At 41.5% G+C, this 22479-nt stretch overlaps 1 protein-coding gene across 1 annotated transcript; it reads left to right on the top strand.

Annotated features, from left to right (window-relative positions):
• Window positions 1-115: 115 nt before the first annotated feature.
• Window positions 116-22444, top strand: WDR76 (WD repeat domain 76). The gene is made up of 13 exons (XM_048868347.2): window positions 116-220; window positions 1294-1707; window positions 4029-4121; window positions 5577-5632; window positions 8417-8543; window positions 9604-9705; window positions 9822-9865; window positions 9944-10097; window positions 13170-13325; window positions 14598-14815; window positions 15622-15774; window positions 18020-18073; window positions 19200-22444. The coding sequence occupies exons 1-13, from the start codon at window positions 149-151 to the stop codon at window positions 19453-19455; spliced, it is 1899 nt and encodes a 632-aa protein (XP_048724304.1). The 5' UTR covers window positions 116-148; the 3' UTR covers window positions 19456-22444.
• The last annotated feature ends 35 nt before the right edge of the window (window positions 22445-22479 follow it).

Raw genomic sequence — 22479 nt, 5'->3', positions numbered from 1 at the left:
CGCCCGGCGGGGCGAGCTCGCTGCGCGGGCCGTGGCGGGCGGGGTCTGTGCGGGCGGCTCGCAGCCCCGGGCCCCCCCGCGCCGTTAGGTAACCGCGCCCCGCCCCCTTGCACAAGCGGGAAGGGGAGGCCCCGCCCCCGCCGGGGAGATGCCGTTGGCCGAGGCCGGGACGCTCGGGGCTGAGGAGCCGCTCTCGCCGCTCGCCCGGCAGCGGACGCAGGTCAGGCGGTTGCGGCGGCCGGAGCAGACCGGCCTCTTCCGCCCTCTTCCGCCCTCAGCGCCTCCGGGACCGCCCCGGGGACCGCCCCGGCTGGGCTCGCTGAGCCCCGAGCGAGCCCGGCCCGGGGGCGGCCGCCGCCCCGCTCCCTTCCCCGGCGGCAGCGCCCGTTCCTCGGCAGGCTCCGCTCCCTGGCGTTGGGCGCGCCTTTGTACAGCGCCGGGCACCCACGCGCCGCTGAGCCAGAGCGGGCCGGGCCCCCCCACCCCGGGTGCGAGGGAGGAAACCCAGGCAGCAGTTGCGTTGCCTGGAGGAAAGAAAACGCCGTGGCTCCGCGGCTGGGCGGGACCGGGTCGCCGTCCCGCCACCTGCTCCTCGTCTGAAGGGGCTGACCCTGCCCGGGCGCGCCAGCCCCTGCCCGGCGTCTCCTACCGCGGCGGCGGCGGCGGCCTGTCACCGGGGAACCCGCCGGCCCCGCGCAGCCAGGCGGGAGGGTCGGGTCGGGTCGGGTCGGGTCTGTGCGCGCGCGGTGCACCTGGGTCTGGCGGGGGGCGGGGGGCGGCTCTCCCCACCGCCCGGGGTCTCGGCCGTGCCTGGTCCCGGAGGACGGAGGGCCAGCCCTCTGCGGGCCGCGGGACCAAAGCCGGGGCGATGTTTCCATCCCCGTGTTGTAAGCGCTTCCTGGCCACTGCATCGGAAGGAGCTGCCGGCGAGGCTTGCCCTGTGAGCAGGGACCCACCAAGAGGCTGGGAAGGGCCCTTCCTTTTGGGAGGAAAGCTCCACGCCTTGGGCTCCGTCTATAAGGCAGGAGAAAAGGCAGCAGCAGGATTTTGTTTTGTTTTTTTACGCTGAAGCGTTTGTATATTTAATATGCCACTGGTTTTCACATGATCTGTGCCTGTTGCTAGTTATGTGGAGGCAAGTTACAGGAGCTGAGCTCCAGTGCAGGTTTCGGAGGAGCAGCCCTGTTAGTCGGTACCCGCGGAAAGAACAGGAGCACTTGTCGCTCCTTTAGAGACTAACGCATTTACTTGAGCATAGTATACTTTATATTTTTCTCTACGTCATTTGTGTAGGAGCACACACCGAAAGACAACCCCAGTATGAGCTATGTATCAGAAAAAGCTGAACGAAGAGCAGTTTTTGGAAAACAAGTGAAAGTTCTTCTCACCCCCTTATCCATGGAAGAAGAGAAACGCAACAAACGTCTGCCCCAGAAACGCTTACTAGAAAAGTTTTCTAGTACTGAAGGGCCTTCAGAAAGAGAACCAAAAGTCAAAAAATCCCGCGATGATCCCACAAGTCAGCAAATAAGAGATGTATCCTACAAGGCTTCTTCCAGTCCACAAGGAGTAATCCCCAGTATGTCTTCACTTCATCATAAAAGTAGGATGGTGTCACCCACAAACGCCTCAGTTACAGTTGATCATGATTCAGAAAACAATTGGGATACAGACAGTGAAGGAAGTAATTCCGATGTCTCTTATGTGGTAAGAAACCAAACATTTTTTGTGACTATATTCTCTTTTGCTTTTAGCTTCCTCTGTATATTCTTAGCCTAGCCCTCAGTTTCTCTTATTTGGCATCTTTTACATTTTGAAACTTCAAGTATTGATGATTTTGTAAACGAGGAACTGTTTGCCCCATAGAAAATAGCAAAAGGAATAAAATTATTGTACTGTTTTTAAGGGAATGCAATTATTTTACTTCATTTTTTTTAAAGATAGAAAAAGAAGACCATGTTTTTCATAATTATTCAATATAAGTTATTCATTTTTACATAGCCCTCCGTTTTAGATCTTTTTCTTAACAATACATATTGGCTGTAGATAAATAATCTTGACAGTCTGTAATGTATGACAGGTTTCAGAGGAACAGCCGTGTTAGTCTGTATTCGCAAAAAGAAAAGGAGTACTTGTGGCACCTTAGAGACTAACCAATTTATTTGAGCATGAGCTTTCGTGAGCTACAGCTCACTTCATCGGATGCATACCGTGGAAACTGCAGCAGACTTTATATATACACAGAGAATATGAAACAATACCTCCTCCCACCCCACTGTCCTGCTGGTAATAGCTTATCTAAAGTGATCAACAGGTGGGCCATTTCCAGCACAAAAGAAAACCTGGATTTGTGCTGGAAATGGCCCACCTGTTGATCACTTTAGATAAGCTATTACCAGCAGGACAGTGGGGTGGGAGGAGGTATTGTTTCATATTCTCTGTGTATATATAAAGTCTGCTGCAGTTTCCACGGTATGCATCCGATGAAGTGAGCTGTAGCTCACGAAAGCTCATGCTCAAATAAATTGGTTAGTCTCTAAGGTGCCACAAGTACTCCTTTTCTTTTTGTAATGTGTGAGAGACTATTTCTTTCAAGCAGTCATAGCTAAACAAAATCCCGACAGCAAAAATCCAACCTAAGGTCTTGATCCTGCCACTGACTCCACATGGGCCTTCCTGAGTAGTATCAGTTTCAGGATTGGCTCATAAAAGTTTTGTTACCAGAAAAAGAAAATTATTCTATTTTATTATCCTATTGACCAGTATTGTCTTGTCATTTCCTTGTACTCTGTCTGTCTAGCCATCTGTTGTCTCTTCTCTTAAGCTTAGATTGTAAGCTGTTTCGGGCAGAGTCTGCCTTTTTGTTCTGTAGTTGTACAGGATTTAGTACAGTGGGTTCCTGGTCTGTCACTAGGGCTCCTAAGTGCTATGGTAATCCAAATAATAATTTTCAGACTGTACCACATTTCCCTTTTTCTCTAAGGTACCAAGAAATAACACACCGCTTACTCCATTTGCATCCAGTATTTTGCTTATGAATATAACTGAAAGATGTATATCTGAATAACTCCACTCTTATAAAGACTTTAGTTACCTTTAGTTCTAAAAAGGACTCAATTTTTCTATAAACAATACCATAGACAACTATTATAAGACAGCCTAATATCTGTATTGTTGTACATTTCAGTGTTGTATAATTGCCTCAGGCTTTCATTTCTTATTTATCAATGTAATATTAAAGATATTATTGAAATAATTTTAACATCCATAAAGAACTTTGAGACTAATCTTTAACACTCCATCTTCATAAGTGTGTGCCTGAGCTGAGTGTGCAAAACACTCCTATCCTGATACAAAACCAGCTTGGCTTCGGTCAATATGTGCAATTAAAGGTTTTCTAAAGTTACCATATTGACTAGCTCCCCCACATTTTTCTTCAGATCTTCTTCAAAACTTAGCAGGTGTGCCTTCAAGAAATTTAATTCAGTCACCATTCCTTAAATATCAGTCTCTGGGGCTGGTCTGTTTTATCCTTTCCTGTTGTGGTGTATCTCTTGGGGGGTGGGAGGGAGAATGCTTCTGCGGCAGGGTAAAACAAAGAATCCGCAGCTTCTCTTTGTATTAAGGCAAAATATAAATTGATATTCATGTTTGTGATTGGACACTTTCTGGCCACACTGATGGAGCTCTCTTAAAGCAGTACTGCCTAGGAGTTTGGTGTAATGTGCCACTTTTCCCCCGTTCCTCCCTATTCTGTTTTAACCAGTTTGTCAACTTTCTAGTGTTTTGTGCCTTTTTGCTTTTAATGACCGCATACTTTAACAGTTGTTTGGAAATGGAGGAATGTCAGGTACTCCTCACTATAAAGTAACATTTATTGTAAGAGAAGTTTGGAACCTAAAAAAAAAAAAGGCCATGCAACTTTGTACAGTGCTTTATTTTCTCAACAGTCCAGGCCTTTTTTGTGCACTCCGTGTAATATCCTAAACATTATCCTACAGAGTAATTGCTTTTATTTATTTGTGCAGGATGGATCTTCACAGCTGTCAGCCTATGAAAGAAAAAGACTAAAGAACATTACAGAAAATGCTAATTTTTTTGCTTCTCTAAAGCTGCTTGAGGTTTGTATGATGTCTCCCTAGAATAAGAATAAAATTGTCACTCTAAACATAATAGAAATTGCCATACCAAAACTGACCCATAGTTCATTTAGTTATGAAACATGTCTCTAACAGTGACCTATACCAGATGCTTGAGAGAGAGGCATAAAAACTTCACAACTGACTTTGCAATGATATATTGCAATGATCTCCCACGGTGATCTGATTATACTTTGTGCATACTTTTTGATAGGGCTCTATTTTTTTTTTGAAGGTGGGATTTAATTCATTAATATGTATAAAGTACTTTAAATTATGGAAAGCATTATAATTGCTATGTATTATACTGCTACACAGTGGAGGAAGTAATCCAATAAATTAAAGTAGTGACATTTTAAATGTTATCTACAGACACGGGTCCTGCTCTTCCTCTCCTTTCCAGGTTCCTTCTCTCTCCTGTGTTCTGTTCTGTTCTTCCTCATAGGTCCACTCTTGCATTAAGGAGTAAGCTCCTTCCTTGAAAGGTCACTCCTTTATTCACCCAGAGCTGGTTCTGCGCAGTCTCTGCTGTTTCTTCTCACAACAGAGCTAGAAAAGCTGGAGATGGAACTGTTCAGTCCCAGGCGCAGAGAGCCCTAGCTGGGAGGAAATAGGGCTTATGCTCACCAAGACTCAACCTCTGTGGTTGGGGTAGGAGGGAGTGACTTGAAAAAATCTCCCCAGATGTCTCTGAAGAGCTCAGCAGAGACAAGTTTAAACCCCTCCTTCCCTCCCCCCCATGTAGCACATTGGATTCCTTCCTACCTGTGTACACAAACCACTCTAAAATTCCATATGTCTAAAGAAATAAAACACTGAACAAGCACTCGGCTGTCCCCCAATTTGGACTTTATCCCTGCAGTTGTATGCTGAATTCAAGTCCCATAGTGATTATAATTATAGTGAATTAAACTGCTGATATTTCAGCTTTTATATATCTAATCCTCTTACGAGTCTTATTCATAAATTCAAAATCTAATATAAGTTTTTATATATTGGCATCTCTTTTAAAATATGATTTCTGTTCAAAGTCACTTCTCTGGTGCTTCTTGTTTAGGATTTTGTTTTTCTTATCACTGCAAGATGAATACAGCTGTAGAATAGCAAGATGGACTGTATTCTGTTCTTGTTTGCCATCTACATTATTCAGTGAATTTTGTTGGTAGTGGGTAACAACTTGAAAGAACAAGAGGTAGAAACAACACAGTTTGAGTTTCAGATTTACTCTTTAGTTTGTAGAATTGGAAGTTAGGAAAATTTGACTGGTAAACTGAACAAGTCAGATAATTAATTGAGAGAATAAACACAAAAATTGTAATTTTTAGTCACTTCATAATCACTAGTTTCCTTTAGTTAACTGCATTGCACAAAAATATTCCAAAAAAACCACTTGTTCATCTGACTATATTTCTTACATTTCTACACTTTTCTTTAAAGTCAGCTGCAAGACTTCGCAAAATGGCAACCAAAGGACAATCTCATGGAATCAAAAGGTAAAATAACATCAATATTTAAACAAAAATAAAAATCAACATTTTTTTGCTAATTCTACTTTTTTCATTATATATGTATGCAGTACATATTTAAATCTTGATCTAGGCCAGGGTTTCTCAAATGCGGCCCCCAGGGGCTTGTCTTGTGGCCACAGCCTTCTGGACTGTGATGGGGGACAGGGCAAAGCAGTGGCCCCTTCCCCGAGGCTGCCAGCAGGGGTTGGGTCCTGCCCCCTTCTGGAGAGACAAATGCTGGAGGAGCAGGCTGCTAGTGAGTTCCTCACCTTCCCTGGGGTGCCATCCATTCCCCTTCTGTCCCCCCATCCATTCTCCTCATTGCCTTTGGCCCTCAACGGTACTGTACCCACCTCCCCATCCAGGGCTTAATTTGTCCCTGGGCTTTCCAGGGCTGCGTAAGTCTTCTGCGTGTGAAAAGTAATATTTGTATGTTTGTTAATATCACTTTTCACAACAGCAGACTTAATAGTTAGCAAGTCTTTAAAAAAGCAACCCAAAACACACAATAAACAACAGCAGCAAAAGACAAGAACCTACAAAGCACCTTATTTGTGTTTCTGTTCTGTTTAGTTCCAGTAAAGAATAGAGAGAAGTGTACATTATTTTTGAGTCTGCAAAAAATACCAACATAAATAAATTGGAATGATTTGGACATGTATATGTGCATGTTTATTTCTGTCTTTCCTAAACTTAATTAGGAATTTTAGTTAAAATTGTAACAGCGGTCACCAGCAAGAGTTGGTGGCTGCACTCTGAGGCCGTGAGAACCCCTGATCTAGACCACCAATTACCTTAAACTGTCCATGTGACTTCTCCATTGGTAGGTTTTCACTTAGTGTATTTCTGTACCTCATCCTTTTTTTTTTTTTTTTTTTTTAAGAGAAGTAATGGTAGTATGAATGTCTTTCTGGTCAAAATAGCATGAAAGTAGCAATTGTATTTTCAGTGAGATTTCAAGAGCAACTTGTTCTTATAGAATCATAAAATTTAAGGCTGGAAGGGACCTCAAGAAGTCATCTAGTGTGATATCGAGCTTGACAGCTAAGAAGAAAAAAATCAGTCTGATAATGGAACAAAGGGAAAGGGAGCTGGAGAGGAAAAAATTGAAAGGATAAAAGGGAACATTAGGTATAGGTATAATAAGTATAGAAACACTGGCATTAAGTAAAAACAGGAAAACAAGCTACAGGACAGAGGAATAAGAAGAAAATAAAATACAGTATGGAAGATGATGTAAAGGAAGACTAGTGGATAGAATGGAGGTCTGGAGAGAGACAGATTCAACATGTACATTTCAGTAACTGTGGGGTTGGCAAAGTAAAGGCGTATGTGTTAACGGGGTGTATTAGGGCATTGCTGAAAGAGGTCAGAGCTAAGCTTGCATGGGCAACCTTAACTTTGCATTTCCTGATTTCAGAAGTTTTGGGTTTTGCTCCACTCACTGTTCTGCCACAGGATGACATACCCCCAAGCAGCTTTAAATTAGTTGTTTGCCACTGAATAAATAGCTAGAGTTGGGGAGCGAGGAGAACAGGGAGAAGGTAGATCATAACTGAAAACCAAAAATGTAATAAAGGTAAACATTCCTAGACAACAAAAAGAACGAGGAGTATTTGTGGCACCTTAGAGACTAACAAATTTATTTGAGCATAAGCTTTCGTGGGCTAAAACCCACTTCATCGGATGCATGCAGTGGAAAATACAGTAGGAAGATATAAGTAAATACACAGAGAACATGAAACAATGGGTGTTGCCATACCCACTACAACAAGAGTGATCAGTTAAGGTGAGCTATTATCCGCAGGAGAAAAAAAACCTTTTGTGGTGATAAACAGGATGGCCCATTTCCAACAGTTGATAAGACGGTGTGAGTAACAGTAGGGGGGGAAATAAGCATGGGGGAATAGTTTTACTTTGTGTAATGACCCATCCACTCTCACAGCAAATCTGGTGGCTGAACTTTGTCCTCACCCATAACTATTTCACATTTGGGGACAATGTATACCTTCAAGTCAGCGGCACTGCTATGGTTACCCGCAAACTGGACACCATTAAATTAGGCTTGAATAAAGACTGGGAGTGGATGGGTCATTACACAAAGTAAAACTATTTCCCCATGCTTCTTTTTCCCCCCTACTGTTACTCACACCTTCTTGTCAACTGTTGGAAATGGGCCATCCTGATTATCACTGCAAAAGGTTTTTTTTTTCTCCTGATGATAATAGCTCACCTTAACTGATCACTCTTGTTGTAGTGGGTATGGCAACACCCATTGTTTCATGTTCTCTGTGTATAGACTTCCTACTGTATTTTCCACTGCATGCATCCGATGAAGTGGGTTTTAGCCCACGAAAGTTTATGCTCAAATAAATTAGTCTCTAAGGTGCCACAAGTACTCCTCGTTCTTTTTGCTGATACAGACTAACACGGCTACCACTCTGATTCCTAGACAACGTAGACTAAAGACATAATGTGGTGTAGTAATTCTTTTGTAGGTAAACACCGTTTGGGATGGCCTAAGTATACTTGGTCCTGTCTCAGCACAAGGGGCATGGACTAGACAGCCTCTTGAGAGGGTCCCTTCCAGCCCTACATTTCTATGATTCTGTGAGCAAAACACATTTCTAGAATGAATCAAAGCTATTTGTGATATTAGTCTGGGTCAGAGTTCTGGAAATAAAGATCCAAACCTATTTTGGATTTCTTTACCACAGGAACTCATGGCTTATTTGAATATATATTGTTTGACTATTTCCATTCCTCTAGAGTTAAGCCCAAAAAGACAGAAGCTGAGACAGTACGTCGAAGATCTATGCGCTTACAAAGAGTAGATCCATCAGGAGTTCCATTGCCAGAAATTCCAGCACAGCCAGAACCAGTAATTGATGAATATGTAAGATGGTGAAGGAAAAAAGAAGAAATACAGTACAGTGCATATTTGGCAGCTTTATGAAAACATGTTAGATTTTTATTTAGAGATATTGAAATTTTTAATAAATCTGAATGGGTTTGGCTGTGATAATACTTATCCCTAATTGGCTAAATAAGTTTTATTCGATAACCTGGAGATACTTGAGAAGTTTTTCATGCAGCCAATAGTATGGGTCAGATTCTTCCACCAGTGTTCATGTTGAGTAGTACTTTGTTCCATGAAGAGCCCCATTGGCTTCTATGGGACTTCTCAAGAGCAAGAACAGGAGAATATGGCCCTGTGAAAGTGATCTAGGGTTGTGCAGAAACAAAGTAAATTCTATTCAAAATGATCTCAACAGAGCATGCTCTGAGAAGTTCTATTGAAAGTAAATCTGATGGTAGAAGTGGAGTGTGCAATAGTTAATTCTGTGTTCTGTGGCTCAAGCTGAAGAAATAATACTTTCCCACTTCTGCATAACATTATAGAATCTTGATAGAATGTTATGTATGCTCAGTAATTCATAGATTCAGCTGTGGCAGCGTTAATTCATATTTTTCTTGTTCGGGTTTTGTGTTTTCAGCATACCTTGAATCTAACTTTTCGTTAGCTTATTTTTTTCCTGAGACATGTACTACCTTATTTGAGGAAGTTATACAGCAACATGTAAAACTATATTCCTATGTGAGCTGATAATTTAGGTTTTTTGCATTACTACGGAAATAACGCTAAATTTCTGCAACATATAGTTGTTGAAGACAATGCTTCTCGGAGTCGGGAGAAAAGGAAAGGGTATAGGAGGCCACCTTTTTACACACTTGTATTTACTATTTCCTGCCCTTCCCTCCTGGAATAAGATATATTTTGATATGAATTTCTTTTTATGCACATTTTAATATCTTGAAAGGATAGATTTATGTTTGTGGCATATATAATTGCTGAATAGCTCCCTTTGCTTATCCATTTTTCTAGTTGAATGAACTGGTTGGGAAGCTGTAAAAGATGCACAGGGTATTTAACATAGTTTCTGCCTTTTAAATAGCCTCAGTTGCCACCTGGACCTCTTCCAATGGTACCTACAAATCAGAATAAGAGCAGTGAATTAACGGATGGGTTTCTGGATACATGGACAAAGATAAGTCAGGTATCCGTCAGAATTCACTAATTTTTTGGGGCATTTAGCCTGAGCTCATAATAACTTTGCCAGTAAATCTGTGCCCAAATTTAACTGGTACTTTTTCCCCCTGTCTTACAATGCAGATAAACCCTAATGATACTGAAAAACACATATGTAACTTAGAAAGGTAATCTATAAACAACTTATTTCTGTCAATTTTAACTTTTTGGCGGGAAATATCTAACAATTTAATGATGTTGCCTAGATACAAAGCCAGTCTGAGTCATATGATCCTGAGTGAAGATGCTGTTACAAAAGTTGTCAAAAATAGAATATATTCTGTGGCTATCCATCCTTCTGAAAGCAGGACCTTGGTGGCAGCCGGAGACAAGTCTGGACAGATTGGTCTTTGGGATTTGGTAAATTGCTTGTGTGATATCTCTTTGGGGGAGGAGAGGGTTGTGCTTAGGATTCATTTATTGGGAATCGTATGGGGTGGGAAATCAGATAACTGGTGAGAACGATTTTAGTAAATCTGATTAGTAGACAGTTACTGAAATGCGGCTCCAGTGCTAAGGAGGTAACATCTATGAGACAATACAGTTTTGGGGGGGTAGGCAATACAATCTTTATGTGCATGAGATTGGGATGATGGCAATGAGGGAATCATGTCATCTCAACTAGTGTAAATAAAATTGTTATGCCATCACACACTATCATGCCTTTATTTATGCTACTTTGTGTCTCTCTCATCAACAGAAGTTGGTCCAATAGAAGATATTACCTCACCGACCTTTCTCTCACATTGTAGAACATTATTGAAAATTTGTTAGCAAATCAAAACTACTATTTTTCATATCACCTTGACTCTGACATCAACTTGTCTTACTTATTCCTACAATCAAAGTTCTTGTCCATGTCTTTCTCTTGTGACTTGATTATTGTAGCTTCTTTCACTCTGGCCTCCCTGACACCCGCATCGGCTCCCTCAGATTCATATAGAATGAAGCTGCTAGTATAATCTTCCTTGCACACTGTACTGAATGTTCCAGCTCTCTCTCTGTCTACTCTAGCACTGTGTTTTTCTAATGCATTACATTCCAGTTTCTTGTCCTCCTCTTTAAGACCCTTCACAATTCTGCCTTTTACTACTTATTTGCAAATATCTTGTATTGTGTCACCATCCTCTCTGTTCTGCCATAGATGCCCATCTTAAATGCCCATTTCTCTCTTCTGCAGCTGTTTGCTCTTCCTTTCATGCTGTCCCTTATACATGAAGCCACCCTCCCTGACTTAGTGTGTAAAGCTGCTGCCCTTCATGTCTTAAAAACCTTCCTCAAAACCCATTTCTGCCTTGATGCCTCCAAGAAATCAGTCAGCTAATCTTAGCTAGATTAAGAAACTCAAAGATAACTGAATAATACCAGCTATGTATAGGGTTAAAAAAATCTTCATAATTTAGAACCATCAAGTTGTGCCAACCAGTGTTGTTACATGATGAGGCGAAGTATGATCCAGTGGTTCTGATGCCAGCTGTCCCAGGTCCGGTTCTAAGCTTTGCCATAGAGACACCCTTTGTGACTACAGGCAATGCATTTAGAGTGAAATCCTACCTCCATTGAAGTCCGTGGCAAAACCCCCTTTGACTTCAGAGGGGCTAGGACTTTACCCTTTAGTCTCTCTGTGCCTCAGTTCCTCACCTATAAAATGGGAATAATAGTACTCCCCTACTTGACAGGGATGTTATGAGGATAAAAATGTTAAAGATTATAAAGTGATCATGTACTAAAGTAATGGCGGACCCACAAGATCGTTGATCTCTTAGGTACCTATTTTCATAATGCTTGTCCTCCTTTTCTTCTGTTTGTTAGAATTGTTACGTTGTCTTAAATTCTAAGAGCAGAAGCTATATCTTTATATATGCTTGTATAGCCCCCTGCACAACATGGTTATATTCTTGATTGGTGCCTTTGGTCATTGCTGCAACACACACAAATAATATAGGCCACGGAGTGACACACAAAAAAATGGGAATAAATTGTAAAACCCTCTAAAAATGACCTAATGTAATTTTTCTCTATATCTGTGTTCAGTGTCCATCAAGGATAGGACGAGTTTAGTTTGCAGTAAGGGAGATTTGGTTTGGATATTAGGGCAAAACTTTCTAACTATACAGGTAGTTAAGCACTGGAACAAGTTACCTAAGGAGGTTGTAGAATCCCCATTCTTGGAGGTTTTTAAGAACAGGTTAGACAGAGACTTGTCAAGGATGGTCTAGGGATATTTACGCCTTCCTTATCATGGGGGAATGGACTCTAGATGACCTCTTGAGGCCCCTTCCAGACCTACGTTCTATGGTTGTATAATATTGCAAATCAACAGAACAAGAAACAAATGCTTTTGCCATAAGCCTGGAATCTCCCGTCTCCAGTGGAATAAGGCAGAAATTATCACATTACCACATACAGTTGTGTACATTAGGCCTACAGAATTATCATAATGTGCATGGGCAACAAGACCTATTCACCCTCTTACTCCAAATGACTAATGATAAAGGAAAAGCAAATGCTACTTTAACCTCCTCTGGAAAGCTCATCCACAAGAGAAGCTTGTGTTACTAATTAAGATGTAATAGCTGTCTTAGTTTTCTCTGAATTCAGTCTAGGTTTACTGAAGGTAGCTCAGTTTGGGGGCAAAGAATAACATCCATAGAAGGAAGAGAGTACCAGAACCAAAAAATAAGCATTTGACTGTATTTTAAAATTTTGATTGGATGCTGTAGTGGTATTAGCATTATTAGAAGATAAGATGTAGGAAAGTTTTACTGTCCAGTTTTTAATTCCCAAATTGAATGTAAACCAATTCTAGCAATAAAAACAATATGATGAAATAGAACTTTACGTTATAGCACCTAAATTTTGTTAGTCTCTAAGGTGCCACAAGTACTCCTTTTCTTTTTGCGGATACAGACTAACATGGCTGCTACTCTGAAATAAGTTATAGCAGAAGTTGTAGCTCTTACTCTCTGGGAGGTATAGTAATTATGAAATTGACAGTAAATGTCTAGCTCATGTAACTAAGCCTGTTGTACAGTGATGAAAAGGATGAGGGGAAACAAAGCATAGGCCTGTCAGTAGTATGTTGAACTGTAAATTGTGAGCAAAATCCTGCACTATGCCCTCAGGCAGAACTCATTGACATCAATGGCTGTTTAGCCTGATCAAGGGCTCCAACGACTTGCCTCAGAGAGGCTCAAATAGGGCTACATTTGCAATTTGGACTACTGGAAGTAGTCTTGTTCTATTAGTTTACCTAGCAGAATGAATTTATTGCTGTATGCAATCATTCAGAAAAGATTAGGAAAAAGCAAATCAATATTAGTTGTGATACAGAATTGAGACATAAGTAACTTTTTGAAAGAGCAATAAATGTAAAAGTAGAAATGACATGGTTAATTTAACATTGTGTTAATTAAATCTTTTTATTTTCAGAACTCTAAATCTGAAGATGGAGTATATGTCTTTATACCACATAGTCAACCAGTAAGCTGCATGTATTTTTCTCCATTTAATCCTGTTCATTTGCTATCCCTGAGCCATGATGGAACAGTACGATGTGGAGATGTTACCAGAGCTATCTTTGAAGAGGTGAATGTTCATGCAGTTCCATTATGTATAAGTCTCCTTATGAATCTATCAATATGTATAGCTATGAAGTATATTCAGCCACTTAATACCAAAAATAATTTGTTAGCTCCTCGGATTGCTGGAAAGTTTACCAGTATTCCCTCATAAGGCAACATAAAATAACCATAAAAAACATTTTCATAAAAATACAGTCCAAAAAAAAATATGGAAACCACGTAGCCAATCAAATATCTGGAAAATTTGCCTTGTTTTTGATTTGACTGCGGTGTTTTAAGAAAACATCCTCATAACATGTCATGGACACTCTCTTTAACTTATTCTCACTAAGGAACTCTGTTTCATGTTAAAATGAGTTTCATCTGCATCTATGTGACTATTTAACCCAGTAAATCTCTTCATTTTTTTAAGAGTATATTTTAAAGCAGCAAATTAACAGTTTTTCTTTAGAGGAGCTCTGAAAATATCAATCATGGTGCAACGTAAAACTCCTGTTAGCTTAATTGTTCTCACCCATTCCCCAGACAACTGCTTAGAACTCCACAAAGGGGCCAAGTGACACATAACATCCTAACACGGCTGTTACTCTAAAACCATCCTAGCTTTGTGGATCTTGGGAAGAGATTTGCAATTCTTCTCTCCTGTTTGCCTGTTTCTCATGGTCACATGGCTTCTACAAGAGGAGTGCTGCCATTGGCCAGGCTCCCCTGGAGGGCACAGTAATGAAGTCTTAAATTAATGTTGCTTAAAGTACCATTACCTTAACTGTGGATAATGGCCACTATGCTGGGAGACTGGCATGAACAAGCTCAGAACGAGCCTTTGTCCCTCAAATTCCATGGAGCCTGATCCTTCTTGGTGCACCCCTGGGCCTGAGGTGAAGACAGCCAGTACTACCCATTTCAGTACCCAACTGAGATTTGCTTGGTGAGTCTTTCCTTTGCTTGTGGAAATAGTTGGATGACAAGACCTTATGTGGGAGTTATAAATACTTTGCATTCTGTTCAGTCTATTGTCCAAAATACCCTATATAGAGACACTTTCTGTATTCCACCTGCTCTCATGAAAAAGCTACTTAAATGGATCACTGCTGCTGTTTTAACTGATGTTACTAGCATAATTCAGTGTGAAAGGACATAGCTGTAGTTAAAGCAGATTACATTCTATTGTATACTTCAATTGCTGTGAAGTATCAATATGGAAATGGTTGATTAGTCTGATTTTATTTTTAACCAATTATACATTGCTTTACATAAATGCCTGTTTCATACTTAGGTGTACAGAAGTGAAGAAAAACGCTTTTCTTCCTTTGACTTCTTGGCAAACAATGCCTCCACATTGGTGGTAGGACAGTGGGATGGTGACGTGGCTATTGTGGACAGACGGACCCCAGGAACTTCTTCTGAACTTACTGCAAACGTTAATGCAAAGACAACAAGAACTGTCCATGTTCATCCAGTGAACAGACAGTATTTCATTGCTGCTGGTGCAGTGTATGTACTTCAAAATGTATTACAGTGACTTGTGCTTTCAGAACTCTGTGCAGCGGTTTCACAGGAAGGCATTGGGAATCAGCTGTAAATGGGATCGGTTTGGGGAGAGCGATCATCTACTGATATTTATAATAGGGAAGTTAATTTTTTAACTTAAATATGTATATTCAAGGTTTTTCTGATCATTTAGGAAAACGTTCTACAAAGAAACTTGAAATCTGATATAATTTGGCTTTCCCTAATATTTTGGTGTTGGGAGTAAGAAAAGGACACTATGCGACACTTCGGTTTTGGGAAAAGAGGATTAAAAGTACTAGCACACCCACAGTTGTCATTTTCATGGATGGTGCCACTTCAAAAATAATGAGTAGCATCTTTTTTTAGGCTTCAGAGGAGCAGCCGTGTTAGTCTGTATCTGCAAAAAGAAAAGGAGGACTTGTGGCACCTTTAGAGACTAACCAATTTATTTGAGCATAAGCTTTCGTGAGCTACAGCTCACATCCTTGGGGAAATAAAGGCTTTTGGTAATGGCTTATGAAGGAATTGACATTTGTAATTACTGTTTGCCTTGTGAGTGGTTTAGGGCAGGCTGTACTATACATTCTAGCTCTTAACCTAAATATAATAATAATTGCCTTTTTTTTAAGGTGCAGCTAGTACACTCTGTTCCTCCACTTACATGGAAGTGAAAACTGAAAATTTAAATTTTAAAGACTATGCAACTACTTGACTTTAGAGTAGTTAGTTAACTACTTAACGTTCCATAATGATACCTGTTCTAAAATGGTGCTGTGTGTGTCTTGCAGGAATGTTTGCATTTTTGATACACGATACCTGAAGCCTAATGAAAACAAGCCCATAAGCTTTCTCAGTGGACACACAAAGAGTGTTGCTTCTGCGTATTTCTCACCTATTACTGGTAACAGAGTGGTAACAACGTGTGCTGATGATATGTTGAGGTAAGGGTGTGGGAAGGAAGAGAATACAGAAGTACAATTCACTGCCTAATATTTGTTCTTGATAGCTTTTTCTTTACATTTTTAAGTAGAATTTCTTGTAACAGTTTTTATAACTAATGATTTCTTTGCTACCATTTTTGCCCTCATTTCTCTTTAGAACCTACAACTGTGACCATAAATAGACACAGTGATAGGGCTAGCTTTTAAAAAACCTGGTTAATGAGTCCATGTATAGCAGTTACAAGCGCTGAGGTCCTGAATTTCTTCAGTGTTGCTGCTAAAAGTCTGACAAAAGAGCTGGTGTTTTTATATGTTGCCTAGAGGTGGATAAAGCATATGACATAATTAGGACTGAAATTGTCGTGGGGACTGTGTTTTTTAAAAAGTCTCACTTTTCATGCTGTCAGTTTGTGATCATTATTTAAATAATCTGGACATCTAAGTATCTGATTACATCCACAAATCGGGTACTTAAATGTTTAAGTAACCTAAATTACATCACAGAATAGTAGGCACAAAATGGGAGGCCTGGTTAAGGCTGAAAAATCAAGCCATATACAAAACTGTCTGTGTTTTAAAAACAAAATCATATTCTTTCAAGAATGTATGCAATAGTCATATCGCTATAACTGACATGTCAGAGAGAGGAGAATGAGAAGACAGTGAAGAGAGCAAAGAGGAAAGCGCAGCAGGCCTCAAGTTGTAATAGTGCACTGGCTTCATCTTCTGGCCCTGTGCTTTACCCCGGGTTATTCACGGCAAAGACTATTGCTCAAGAATTGGACTTTTCAGCCACTTGCGATGCTGCAGCACAACAGACAGTAACTGAACTGTGGTGGTGCTTACACCGTCATGGTTCAGAATGGATGGTTGCTATTAATTCATAAATTACGTGTATATATTAGATACTAAGTCTGTGTAGACAGGAGGAAATGCAGCTACACAAATTCTTGTATATTCTTTGCAATACATCTTTACAGCTCCGTATGCACAACAGATATTCAAAGACCTACTCTTAAAAAGTAGGGCGTGATACGGAACCAACCCAGTAGTAAAGACTTCTTAAATCTTTGCAGTTTGAACAAGACAAACATAGAAGTTCAGCTATTCCAGATATATTTTCAAAGGAGCATATTAGTACTGGGGGTCTGTGTGAGCTTTTTACATCCGGTAACCCTCTACTCCATAGGCTTTGGAGCCAGGAATGGGCACCAGCGCTTTCATAGACTAAGGTTAGAAGGGATCATCATGATCATCTAGTCTAGCAGCTCTCAACCAGGGGTCTGGGACCCCTGGGGGGCCGTGAGCAGGTTTCAGAGGGTCCACCAAGGGGGGTTGGCATTAGACTTGCTGGAGCCCAGGGCGGAAAGTTGAAGCCCCGTCGTGTGGGGCAGAAGCCTGGGGCCTTGAGCCCCACCACCTGGCTGTGAAGCTGAAGCCTGCACAACTTAGCTTTGCGGGGCCCTGGGCAGTTGCCCTGCTTGCTATCCCTAACGCCGGTCCTGACTCTTAATCTACTGGATATGCAGAAAAACAGTTGTGGCACGGGTGGGCCATGAAGTTTTTATAGCATGGTGGGGTAGAGTGTGGAGAGGGGCTTTCAATGCAAAAGGTTGTGAATCCCTAGCCTCTGACCTCCTGCACATTGCAGACCACAGAACCTCATCCATCCACTCCTGTAATAGACCCTAACTTGAGGCTGAGTTACTGAAGTCGTTTAATCATGATTTAAAGACTTGAAGTTAGTTAACTTTTTTTTTTTTTTTGGCTGGGATAAACTTGAGTGGTGCTGTGACCCCACATGCCAGGTCCCAGTGCCACTCACTTAGATTTGGAGGGTGTGGGTGTAGGGGCTCATGGGCCAGGGGTGTTAGGTTGCTGGTGTGGTAGGGCACCTGAGAGGGGAAGAGGAAGATCAGGTGGAGGAGCAAATCTTTGCCTCCCCCTACCCCAGTTTAAATTGCCCTCTGCAGCCCCTGCTCCGCTCTAATGTTATAAGGTAACAAACGAAAGTAATTCTGTTCAAAAATACAAAAATTTGCTTTAGAATGCGTATCTATTAATGGAATCAGGACTTTAACACCTATCCCTAAATTGGATTTCACAAGTACAGAACCTATTACTGTATTCCAAAACTTGTATTGTCTGATACCTGTAAAATGCCTATGTATATAGTCAGGAAAATCTTGTTTTTATTATTGTGTGTGTGTTTATATATAGTTTTATGATTTGCTTTACTTCACAGAGTCTATGATACCAGCTCTTTATCATCTACGATTTCTGTTCTCACTGCTGTCAGGTAAGGTACATATACTAGTGCTAAGGATCTTGCCTTTTCTGGCTGCTTTGAGTTGCTGTAAAGCTAGCATAACCACTTGGTGGAGAGAGCCGCCGGGTGGCAGAGAGCTGCCATAGTGGCTTTTACTGTGAAAAGGGGGCATGGCGGGGGCTTGCCCTAAACCTGGTGATTCTCCAGCTCCTAGGACAGCTATTGGTGTCCTAGGCAGCTGCATAAGAGAGAGCAGCCCTGATGCTGGTCTTTATTAGACGGAGGACTAGCTTTGGTCCTGAGCTAAACCCAGGCTCAGGGTTGTATATAGCCAGCTTTGAGTCCACTCGATTTGTGAGGAGGCTTTTAATATCTTTCTGTGTAACTAGAGTATTAAAGCCTGTTATGTCCCTGTACTTTTGAGAAGTTTTCTCATGTTTCAGGGTGTGGTCTCATAGGTGTTTCTTTTTAAAATTATTTTGTAATTCTAAAAATATTTTGCAATTGAACAAGATACTCAAAGCAACACATTTTGATAATAAAGGGCACTGCTTATAAATGGGGAGATCTATCTTTTCCTTATTCCCTTTCCTTCATTCCTGCTTCGCCCAGGCTTAAAGCTTGCAAATCCTTTCTGTGAACAAGAAAGGCGGGACTCCCTCCATCATATCAGTCATTGCCACCTCTGGGGTCACTGAGGGGTTGGTATTAATATGGCTGGCCTGAAAGTTTAAAATTTTGCATTTTTTAAAAGGCCTTAATGGTTTTCCCCTGGATTTGTATCAAGACAATTCCAGAGCTTGAGTACCTTTTACAAATAGTTGCTTATTATGTCAGAAGATCTCTTGCTACACTTTTCTTGCCTTTAGTTCTCCTTTTTGTCCTGTTACAGTCCCTTCCTCTAGGTCTGTGAGAGGAAAGGGGTGGCTCTTATCATTAATGTACACTTCTCCTCTGATCTGTTGAGGAGTAGTGTTGAACGGTTCTGAAAAGTACCATTCCCAAACTAGCTGAATATGATGATGGCTAGAAGGTGAGGATAGATGTGTGGCTAATGGATGCTCTAAACAAGAGCACCTGAAATGGCAGTATTTAAATATGCAACTTACTAAATTCAGTGTTTGATTTTTATGTTTTCTTTCATTTTTCTGAATAGACATAACAATAACACAGGACGCTGGTTAACTAGGTTCAGAGCAATATGGGACCCTAAACAGGAAGACTGTTTTGTGGTTGGCAGTATGGCACGCCCAAGGCAAATAGAAATCTTCCAGGACACTGGTGAACAGTTACACTCTTTTTATAATGTAGATTACCTTGGCTCTGTTTGTTCCATCAATGCTGTGCACCCTACAAAGAATATCTTAGTGGGTGGTAACTCCAGTGGTCGTCTCCATGTATTCAAGGATTGAAAAAGTTGCTGAATTTTTTTCCTACATAAAGTATGTTTGTTTCTCAGGACAAAAATATGCATTACAAGGTTTTAAATTACATTGTTTTAATTTGGAAGCATTCTGTATTCTTTTTTTAATAAGTTACAAATATTAAATCTGTAGCAATCCTACTACACCAGCCTATGGTGAGTTGTGTGTACCCAAGTATGGGAGAAGCAGCATTCATAATAAAAAGTCATATTTCCTAAAGCCATTTTAAGTATGACCTTTTAACAAATATTTATCATGTATAGCTCTAACATTAGACCTTTTCTAGATTGGGCCTCAACTTGCTTTTTAGATGTAATACATCATGATTGTGGTTTTCCTGAAATTTATCTTAAGCTTACTATACAACATAGTCTGTTTTTCAGTAAAACATATCCGTTTAGTAAAATGTCTGATGTGCCAGGAAATTTTACTCCCAGAATTGTTTAATATGGGTGTGTGTAAATGAATGTTGTCAGGTGCACTGAGAATTGGGTGAAGACAACGATAATAAATAGCAATACATTGAGTTGATCAGTTGTTTTGAGATGCTGCATTAGGTGGGAACTATAATTTTATTTAACGTCTTCACTGACACTTGGAAATGAAAGTAAACAGCACTTTGATGAAATTTCACAGATAATATTGGGAGATGTAGAGCTGGGGGTCATTGTGTGGGTTCATTATTATGGTAGCACCTTCAAACTCGTCTCTGGGATTAAGGTCCCATTGCTGGAAGCACTGTGGATATGTAACAAAGACAACAGTCCCTGCCCCAGAAAGTTCACATTCTATACGTAGGCTAGGACACAAGTGGTCTAAATACAGAGAGGATGGGGTGAGTTGAGAGGATGAGGTAACAATAAAATAAACAGGGTTTTGCAGAAAAGCACAAATCACACATTGTTGCTTGCCTAATGGTTTCACTGTAAAGTTGACAATAGTTAAGGTTGCAGCAGGATATTCCCTCTTTAAGGTGGCTAAGCTGTTGAATAATACAGTGGAAAGGATTGAGCCTTGCCCTTCTGCAGTTGAGGGATTTGGATCTGGGAGAACAACTGAGCATAAAAACTCTGAGTTCAGTCTGAGTGGAAAGACCTGAGCCATTCAGGATATTTCCATGCTCCTCTGCAGCTGTCTGGAGGCATGGTAGGTGTATATGGTGGTGAATAGTACTAAATGCCACAGAGAAGTCCAGGAGGAAGAGTAGATGCATACCACATAACTATGAATACCAAATGGTCTTCTACCAGATCAACAAGTCTGGCCTGACTGAGAAGGAACGATTCTACTGACTGCTGACAAGTGACATTGGAGTCAGTTTTTGCTAGCTACTTGATTTTTAGCTTGTGTAGAAAAGATCTGTAGTTGTGACACTCCAGCGTCACAAAGTAGTTTCTTTTAGTATTGGTTGTAGTATAGCATCTTTTAGTATGGATGCTAGATCATCGTCGCTGCCTTTGACAGGAGCAGTCCCTTTTAGGAAGGGGCTGCAGATGTTTCACTCTCTCTCCCTTAGCATCTGGCAGGGGGTCAGAGTTGCAGGTGGTGGCACTGACTGTTCTGTGTTTCCATGATGCTCTTGTGCGAATGGGCTCAAACTTTGGAAAGAGGGCATTGTGTTTCTGGTCCTGCTTTCACCTTCTTCTTGGTGGCCCAAGGCTATCCCAGATGTGGGTGATTTCCTTTTTTTTTCTGGGAAGTAAGAATTCTTGGCAACAGGAGATAATGAGTTACCGGGCCGAGGGGAGATGGTCTGCATCAGACCTCTTGCCTGAGGCAGGTTCAGCCTCACTGCCCCATATTCTCAGACTGTGTTTTGCAGGATAGGACTGCTAAAACCTCTTTGCATAGACAGCCCTACTCTGCTGTGGGCCACTGCTCACTGCCCGTCTCTCCTTTCCTTCAAGGGCACAAAGAGGCCTGGAAGGGAAGGAGTGGAGCAGCCTGGGCGCAGAGGAATCAAAGTGGCCACAGGCCTCTCGGCTCATGAGACGCTGTGGCTGAAAGAGTTTAGAGCTGTGTGGACACTTGCACTCGCCCTGCTTGGCCCGCTTTCACTTTCATTGATGTGTAAGCAGGTGCTGAATGAGCTCTCCCCTGACAGCTAATGGTGATCTGGGGGGAAAGACCTCAGAGCCGCCTCTCTGCAGAGACGCACCTACTCTGCCCAGGGGATCAGCAGACAGACCTGCATTGCTGAAGTGATTGGTTTTGGGTTAAAATTCACTGTACTCATACAATAAGGATATTTCATTACCACTGCATTCAATGTTAAAGACAGCAGGACTATACTTAGTGAGCCCAAATGGGGCGGGGGGGAGGTGGTCACCCTAACTTTAACCTCTCTCATTGTCAGGAGTAGTGATGCCAAATGTAAGAGTCAGAGGGGGTATTTAAACAGGTCCACACAACCAGGCTTAAAGGTGCCAGAAGCCATTTGATCCTCCCCGTCACTGTTTTGAGACAGCTGACTAGACGCATTGTAGAGGCCTGGCTCCTTCTCAGTGATGTGCTGGCCTACAGGCGCTAACCTTAGCCCTAGCACAGAGACAGTGCAGAAGAGATGGCAGCAGAGGTTCCCGGCTCTCCTGTGAAATCACTGAGGAGCTGAGATCACTGAGAATGGGATGAACCCAAGAACACCGCTGCCACCATTACTGCTGCATCTCTGATGCTGGGGAGCCATGGCAGAGAAACTGGCAGGCCACCACCTCCATCCCTCAGGAACAAGAGGTGAACACCCCCAGACATGTCCCTCAGACCACACAATGAGTTGAAGTCCAAGGGATGAAAGTCTCTACCATGCCCCTCTTCTGGAAACCAACAGCACAAGGTGGGACTCAGACAACAAGGACACTGCCCAAGATACTATGGGGTGGGTGTTTTACTTCTTGGTGTTGTACTTTCAAATCCTGGTTGCAGGGTTTTCCCAAATTAATGCTGTTTTCATCTTTAATAAAAGTTTTCTTGTATTCTACATAGACTCGGTATTTGTGAGAGAGCTCTTGGAGG

The sequence above is a fragment of the Caretta caretta genome, chromosome 10 (assembly GCF_965140235.1).
Source record: "Caretta caretta isolate rCarCar2 chromosome 10, rCarCar1.hap1, whole genome shotgun sequence".
NCBI lineage: Eukaryota > Metazoa > Chordata > Testudines > Cheloniidae > Caretta > Caretta caretta.
This window is presented reverse-complemented; position numbering and strand designations above follow the sequence as displayed.

Coding starts and splice junctions, on each gene's coding strand:
- WDR76 (XM_048868347.2), top strand. CDS start 149: ATGCCGTTGGCCGAGGCCGGGACGCTCGGGGCTGAGGAGCCGCTCTCG. Junction 5,633..8,416: donor CAATCTCATGGAATCAAAAG/GTAAAATAACAT, acceptor CCATTCCTCTAG/AGTTAAGCCCAAAAAGACAG. Junction 14,816..15,621: donor TTCATTGCTGCTGGTGCAGT/GTATGTACTTCA, acceptor TGTGTCTTGCAG/GAATGTTTGCATTTTTGATA.